Source organism: Monopterus albus, unplaced genomic scaffold (genome assembly GCF_001952655.1).
Source record: "Monopterus albus unplaced genomic scaffold, M_albus_1.0 scaffold316.1, whole genome shotgun sequence".
In the NCBI taxonomy this organism is placed as follows: Eukaryota; Metazoa; Chordata; class Actinopteri; order Synbranchiformes; family Synbranchidae; genus Monopterus; species Monopterus albus.
This window is the reverse complement of record NW_018128196.1, coordinates 469,464-477,304: the sequence shown is the minus strand read 5'-3', so window position 1 is coordinate 477,304 and position 7,841 is coordinate 469,464. Positions and strand designations below refer to the sequence as shown.

Sequence of the window (7,841 nt, the reverse complement as noted above, 5' to 3'; positions counted from 1 at the left end):
GTCTCCAGACCTCAATCCAATAGAACATCTTTGGAGGGAGCTTAAACTCCGCGTTGCTCAGTGACAGCCCCGAAACCTGACAGATCTAGAGGAGATCTGTGTGGAGGAGTGGGCCAAAATCCCTGTTGCAGTGTGTGCAAACCTGGTCAAGAACTACAGGAAACATTCTGTAATTGCAAACAAAGGTTTCTGTACCAAATATTAACACTGATTTTCTCAGGTGTTCAAATACTTATGTTCAGCAGTGCAAGACAAATAAATTCTTTAAAAATCATATAATGTGATTTCCTGAATTTCTTTGGGGAACTTCTGTTCCTCACTGTATGTGCTGTGTACAGAACAAAGCAGCCGCTGTGGGCGGCTCTGGATAGTGTCCCCGGGACAGATGGTGATTCATCTGTTCTGAAAAATGTACAGTTTGCTATCCATGGGTTCGGTGCAAACACGAGCTGATCACAGCTCGTTCTGCAGCTTTTACCGATGTTCGTTTGGCAAAATGTACGAGGACAGACCGGGAGTTCCAGGTGTAGGAACCTGGTGCCTCTCCTGCTCCCAGAGCAGACATGCACTGACATTATTAAGTCAAGCTTTTGTCCAGATAGCAGCAGCTGAAGAGCGATTACATGGACAAATAAGTTATTAAAATGGGACCAGGAATATCCTGTGTGAATCTGACTTCATCATTTCATATTTCACTGCTTGTAGTACTTTTCTTTTGGCTGAAGTAAAAGCGAGTGTCTGCAGAGACGAGATTGTTCAGGTTCTTACCGAGTTTCTGGGAGAACTCGTAGAAGGTTTTGAGTTTAGCAACCAGAGGAACCACAGCTGCCCAGGCCTTCTCCTGCACGCCCACAGCACCAGGACTCTGGATGGCCTGAACACACACACACACACACGCACACAGATCCATCTCGTCTCAACCAGGATTCTTCATTTTGTGAAAAACCAGAAACCTTACAGTGATTTCTGACTCTGATTTACTTTGACAGGAACAGTAGTTTTTCATTTACAGCACGTTTCTGAAGTGAGGCCACCACACTGACCCACACTGTTATAACCAGCAGACTACCCTGTGACTACGCAGTAAGGACGATAATACATCAGCTACTGTTGGCTGTGAAAATCTATTTGCCTTTGTATTCATATCAAACACAAAGCAGTGGAGCTCATTTTGCTCTGTTGTAGGTCTGTGATGGGTAACACTGACCCACACTGTTATAACCAGCAGACTACCCTGTGACTACGCAGTAAGGACGATAATACATCAGCTACTGTTGGCTGTGAAAATCTATTTGCCTTTGTATTCATATCAAACACAAAGCAGTGGAGCTCATTTTGCTCTGTTGTAGGTCTGTGATGGGTAAAGTGTTCATTTTGGCACCTGAATATGATTTTAGTCTTTTGATTTTTGTTCATCTGATGTGACTCATCCTTCGTATGTTGCTCTGTTTTCACTGCTGTGTGTTACTATTGTTATCAGTCACTTTGGACGGTGTTCGACTTCTTTGAAAGCCGCTATGAAGATGAAGTTGAGTGACCGACACACCGCGGGTCACCTGTCCTGCATGTTACCTGTCGTATCTCCTCTCCCGCTCCCCTGTACGACTGCAGGTCTTCCAGGATGACCTGAGCCTCTGTCAGCACCTGGTTCACCTTCTCCCATACCGCCGTCTCCGACTGCGAGGGCTGAGCGTCTGCAGAGAAACGCACACAAGGTCAGAGGTCAAACACACTCTCTGCTCCCCCTCAGTTTGTGTGTTTACATGGCAGGTTTGTGTTACTGAGATCCACCCTCCGGGCTTCAGTTCAGGAGGCTCTGATGTTGGATCATGAATATGCACACCGAAGTTAGGTCTTGGCATTTTGAAAGAATTGTTTTGGTTGTGAGATAAAACTGTAGCCACACTGCCTTTAACCTGCAGAATGTGCAAATCCACAAAGGACGCATCACTTTGTCTGGAGCTAAAGATACTCTTCATCTAAACACACTCCTCTGTTTACAAAGTGTGGACTCTGGGGCTCCACACTAACTTGGACACCTGTCAGTGGACGGCGTCCCACAGTACGGCACCTCATTCATTTCTACGATCAGTGTGTCGTGTCTTCTGTGAGTGTGAGGGAGTCTGAAATCAACACGGGCCCAGGTGAGAGCATGTCGATGTGTCGGAGCAGATTGTATCTGTGTTTCTTACTCTCAAAGTCCAGGAAGAAGTTTCCACCGCTGCTGTCGATGTCTCTGGTTAACACCTTGATCAGGTTGCCCATGCTGCCAACACAGTGTGACCAGTGTTAGTTTCACACGGTGACGAGATGATGAAAAGCCGCACAGGAACAAATGCCAGTGTGTTTCTGGTGTCGGTTGGAAGCTGCAGGTCAGGGCAGAAACATCACAACTGTGGGAAAATAAAACACTGCAGGGAAACAGTGGTTTAGTGAGTGAAACACCTGAAAGAGAAAAGGTCTGAGTGCATTGACGCTGTAACTGCAGGGCTTCGTCCATTCAGTACAAACAAAGCCAGCGAGGACGTTTCCTACAGAACACATCTGCTGTTGCATATAAATGTCATTTCTTTGAGACAGGTTGTAACTCATGACACCAAAACATCGAACGGTTGCTAAACATACCACAGGTTCTTATCCAAAACTATAATAATAGCACAGTTTTTCATGAGAATTGAGTCATGTACATTAGAACAAGAGTTCATAAATGTTGGTCCAGCTCTGAAGAAGCTGCATGTTTGAGTTTGCCGTGAAGAAAAGCTCTCAGGAGTTATTACAGTAGGACATTGTTTAAAGAAACCCACTGGAAGAAAGTTGCTCATGGATACACATTTGATGGGAGAGGAAAAACTCAACAAGAGGGAGATTTCACAGAGACTGTGGCTGAAACGCTGCTTATAACAACCCAACAGACAGGTACAGTACATAGAGCAGTTTATTAGGAACAGCAGCCTAAAACTAAATCCTCCTTCATGAAGGTGTGAACGTTCAGTTTGTGTTCACACTATTTCAGAGAGGTGTTTCTGTTATTGTGTCCACCCCATCTATAACAGTGAGGATAAACATCAAAACCAGCACTCAGTATAACACAGCGCAGCTGAGCAGCAGCCTCCACAGCAACCACACAGGTGAACCGACACCTCTGTGACACAAACTGGACAGCATCACCTTCATGAAGGAGGATTTACCGCAGGACTGTTGGATCAGCCTGACCTAGCCTGAGACAGCTGTTCCTAATAAACTGACCACTAAATGGAACACGACACAACAGACGTCAGCCATCAAGGACAGAAGACACACTAGAGAAAAGCTTAACTGTAGCAGAAATTCCCACAGGCCAAAGTAATTCCCATCTTGCAGCTGCTGGGCTTCATGGCTGGCCAGCACTGTCACACTGACAGTGAACTTGCCGAGACTCAGCCACACACATTTAAACCTCTCCTGCAGGTAAATGACGAGAAAAAGTGAAGGTCCTCTGCTGTACAGACTAGCACAGTTCTGAGAGAGTGAGCTGCACACTGAGCTGGAAGCAGCGCCGTCTTGCCACAACCAGTGAAAAGAGGAAGTGATGAAGTCTCTGAAAGTTTGGCCTAAATTTAAAACAGAGGAAGTAAAGCAGCCGGCACGCAGGTCCAGTATGACGCTCGCACTGTGAAAACAACGGCCCCACAGGGCTCAGGTACAAGTCAGGGTTCAGGAGACCAGCCAGCGTCTGTTTGTTCACTGCTTGTCTCCCTCTGACGGTTCACCACACACGTTCCACCACAAAAACAATGTTTCTACTCAGTGTTGGAAGGAGGAAACATTCAGAGCTGTTACTGCACTAAAAACTACAACTCTACCACATACAAGTACTTTGGCACAAGTACAAAGATTAGCAGCAACACTCTAACAACCAAAACGTACCATTTAAAATGAATTTATCAGGGATTAGTTCATTAAATACAACAGCCTCATGTAGTCACTCAAAGTTAATTCTACTGATTAAGTGTAGTGTAATGCATAAAAGTACAAATACCACTGTATAAAAATACTGTCACAAATAAAATCTTGCATTCAAAATGTTACTTAGGTTAAAGTACAAACGTATCAGCATGTAAATCTACATAAAATCTCAACAGTACCAGTACTTGTCCTGCAGAACAGCCCGTGTCCCAGCAATGTCTCTGATACTACTGGATCATAGTGACTGATGCGTTACTGTGTCCATCACTTTAATGCTGCAGCTGGTAAAGGTGGAGCTGATGGGTACTTTTCATCCTGCTGGGTAGCTGGTGGATTTCCCACTGGGATCAATAGAGTATGATGGTTCTACAGGGTTTGGTTTGATTCATCTGATTCTGGAAAGGAACTGAAGTTATCAGCTACATGTAGTGCAGTAAAAAGTACACGGTTTGTCTCCGACATGGAGTGATGTCGCAGTATGAAGTCTGCAGCCAAGAAGCCTAATCTCCATTTACCCAGAAACATCTGAATACTCCGTAGTACTACACACAGTACTCTAAACACCGCTGTTCTGTCCTCACGTACCTTCAACAAAGCGCCGTGATGTTGATGCTGTTTCTAGAAACTGATCCCAGACCAGAACCTCATCAAACTGGACCGGGGCCTGCTCAACGCCGCCTTCAGTCTGCCGACACAAGGAAGAGTAAAGGTGAGTGTATAGCAGGACCCGACTTGTCTGATCGGAGACCAGGATCCACCCAGAGACCAGATCCACCCGCCGCCCCTCCTCCTGATCCGCCGGTCCTCCCCAGAACACGGCGCCCTCCCGCTCCTCACCTTCACTAATAGCTGATCGATAACCGCGGGTCGATGGCGTGTGTCCGGCTCCGGTGTGCGCGCGGTGGTCCAGGTGTCTCCGGTGATCCGCCTCCTCTACATGCTGAGTGAGCGCGAACCCGGAAAACAGCCGCTCGACACGGCCTTAACTATAAAAGGAGTGATTTCCTCAGTAGGAACTGAACCCTGAGCCAATCACCGAGCCCCGAGGGCAGCGACGGCGAGATCACGGTCGGCCGACGGGGGCAATCGGAGGCAACTGAAGGAGAAACATAGTCTAGCGAAGACCGTTTCCACCAGGAAGGAAAAGTATAAAGGCACAGCTGGAGAAAAGTCAGAAAGTCGTCCGCAACTAAGTAAAATAAATAATATTTTTATGCCAAAATCAGATAAAATGTTTAAAGTTGAAATCACTATATAGTCAAAAATAATGTTTAATATTTTTAACTTAATCCAAAGTTTTAGTGGGACTTAAAAAAATTTCCAAATGTAGACTAGAGTTTAAAAGTCATCAACTTTGTGTTTTAGGTTTAGAATATTTTTACTTTAAAATGTTAACATTTGACTAGGGCTGTGACAAGATCTCGTGTCGCGAGTTCTCGCGATATTAAAACATCTGGATATTTCTGGTGGAGGTGAAAGCTGTCTCTCACTATCAGTACCTAACAGTAGTGATGTCCAATTGACACCATGACACCTGTATGGAAACACTTCATCATTTGTATCGAGTTTTGGTTCATTCATTCAAAAGCTTGGTTTAGTGCCATCTGGTGGCGAAATAGTATGCAGCAGAACAATGTCTGAATTATGTGATGGGTGTAACTAGGCTTTGTGTGAATGATGTGAAAACGTTTGTAAAGATTGATTGGTCAGTCAGTCCAGTCTATGAACGTATGTAGTGTAGTAGGCGGGAGAAGGCGTGCTTGGGGGAACAGAGGATGTGTTAGGATGATAATATGTGCGTATGTAACTAGGACAGGGTGTGAATAAATACAAGGGATGGAGAATCAATCATTTTTATTCCTAGCTGGCTCCATGGTGATCACACAACAGCAGCAATGATCATACCGACAGCAACTACGCACACACCTACTACACCAACAAACCCACATGTTGCGCATCATCTCGGGTGGCTTTACAGTACCCCTACGCCTACGCACCTGCTGACACGCGCAGTGAGATCTCGTGACACCGTGCCAACGGTCTGAACTGGTCACGGGAGTCACTCAGGCCAGCCATTTCTGCATCGGACGTCATCAATCACATGTCTTTTCGGCAACGACACAAGCCTCAGGGCAGTGGTTTGCGGGAAGATCCCTCTCCGAGTTGGTGGGGGGCTGCATATTTTCATACCTTTGAAACTCACTCTGAAGCTCATGCACAGTTCTTGCACAGTCCTAAGGGCTGAAGAGACTCATAAAATCCTACAGGAGAGAAGCTAGTCGGCTGAGTCTGTGGCCAGACCTTTGACATTGTTTGCACATTGTCTTTTACTGCATATGATAATCCACACTCAGGAAGTAGAACTGAAGTGAATCTCATTACAGGATGATTGGTTAAAACATTTCAAAATGCACCTGCACTGTTGTGCATTTTGTCACTTTCAGTCAAATAAAAGATTAGTTTTCCAACCATATATTTTGTTATTGAAGATTTCTTAAAAATACTGTTAAAATATCGTCTCGTCTCATTTCGTGAACCCAATATCGTGTATTTTCTCGTCTCACTGGTAAAGTGCATCATACAAACAAGAACTTCAGGAGGGAAACAGGGAGAAATGCAAAAACAAGTTAGTTTTATATTTTGCAGTTTTTTCACTTCTTTTAACATTTAATATAATCTACAATCGAATTCCTGGATTTATAATAAAAACAAAAACGAATTAATTTTACCCAGTGCTCCCATCAAACAACTTCGATGAAACACTACATTTCCCAGGTTTCCCAGTGCACACGGAAGTGCGTCATCACCCATGACCTTGCTTTCTTCATCTCTTGGTTTTTCTGACGGGCGAAGAGGGCGAGCATGGCTAATAAAGATCCCGGTGTGAGTGGTTCTCTCCTCATTACTCTGTTATAAGTCAACGTGTGTCACATTTCTGCTTTTAGTTTGTTGCACGTTCTGCTGTTTCGCGCTCTTTGTACGCAGGTTTGTGACGTGCGCGTTTTAAAACCACAGTACAACATTACACGCGAGTCAGGCTGAATCTGATGTAAGCTGTTAGCTACAGGTACCGTGGTGTTAGCCGAGCTAGGTTCACAGGGCGCCAGGTGTACACTACACAGAGAGGCTCGCTACCACGAGAAAGTGTTGACACACCTGCTCATTCCACGGGTTTCTTTGTGTTTACTGTTTAGTGCATTGTAAGTTAGAACGAGGCACGTTTTGCGTCGATGGCCGCTGAGCACGCTGTTGGCGTTTTCTTTTAGCGTCATGAGGAGTCACCTGGAGGGTTTTCAGATAACATGCCCCCTGTCAAAGATTATTAGTAGAACCTCTTGCCTGCTTAATGCGTCTGAGGCCGTCAGATAAGTGTTGGTATACTGTGAAAAGAACAAAATAGAACAAAAACCATCAAATGCTGTGATGAAAGTGGCTCAGGAGGACGCCCCAGGAAAGGAAGACCTCTGCAATTCATTAGTCCCCAGCCTCAGAAATCACCAGTTAACAGCAGCTCAGATTACAGCCAGCAAGACTGGTTCACAGAGTCGAAGGAGCAGACACATCTCAGAGTCAGCTGTTCAGAGGAGACCGTTGAGTCGGGCATTCATGGACCCACTGCAAAGAAGTCATCACTGAAGGAGATCAGCATGAAGCAGAGAAACACAAGGACTGGACATGAGACCAGCGGATGCCTGGACTTTGGTCAGATGAGTCCAGAGTTGAGAATTCTGGGTCCAGCTGCTGGGTCTTGTGAGAGATGGAGAAGCTGAACAGCTGCTGTCTGCATGTGTGGTTCCCACTGTGAAGCATGGAGGAGGAGGTGGGACGATATGTGTACCACAGCATTTTGCTGTGACACACCATCTCGACTCATTTACACTTAACGGGACCATCTT

At 45.4% G+C, this 7,841-nt stretch overlaps 2 protein-coding genes across 4 annotated transcripts in view; one reads left to right on the top strand and one right to left on the bottom strand.

Moving 5' to 3' along the window:
* The window catches only part of LOC109973979 (protein FAM49B-like), a 13,333-nt gene extending 8,211 nt beyond the window's left edge, over positions 1–5,122 (bottom strand). The window contains exons 1-5 of one of the 3 annotated variants that reach the window (XM_020623911.1): positions 4,783–5,122; positions 4,531–4,630; positions 2,193–2,266; positions 1,573–1,694; positions 769–874 (exon numbers count right to left, since the gene is read on the bottom strand). In XM_020623911.1, coding sequence (XP_020479567.1) covers positions 769–874; positions 1,573–1,694; positions 2,193–2,265 — 301 coding nt within the window. In that variant the 5' untranslated portion in view covers position 2,266; positions 4,531–4,630; positions 4,783–5,122. Of the gene's footprint in view, positions 1–768; positions 875–1,572; positions 1,695–2,192; positions 2,394–4,530; positions 4,631–4,782 lie in introns of all 3 variants that reach the window. The other 2 variants (XM_020623910.1, XM_020623909.1) reach the window with 2 other exon arrangements.
* Positions 5,123–6,722: 1,600 nt separating this feature from the next.
* The window catches only part of LOC109973977 (prohibitin-2), a 14,300-nt gene continuing 13,181 nt past the window's right edge, over positions 6,723–7,841 (top strand). The window contains exon 1 of the mRNA XM_020623906.1: positions 6,723–6,828. Within this exon, the coding sequence (XP_020479562.1) occupies positions 6,808–6,828 (21 nt within the window). The 5' untranslated portion in view covers positions 6,723–6,807. The remainder of the gene's footprint in view (positions 6,829–7,841) is intronic.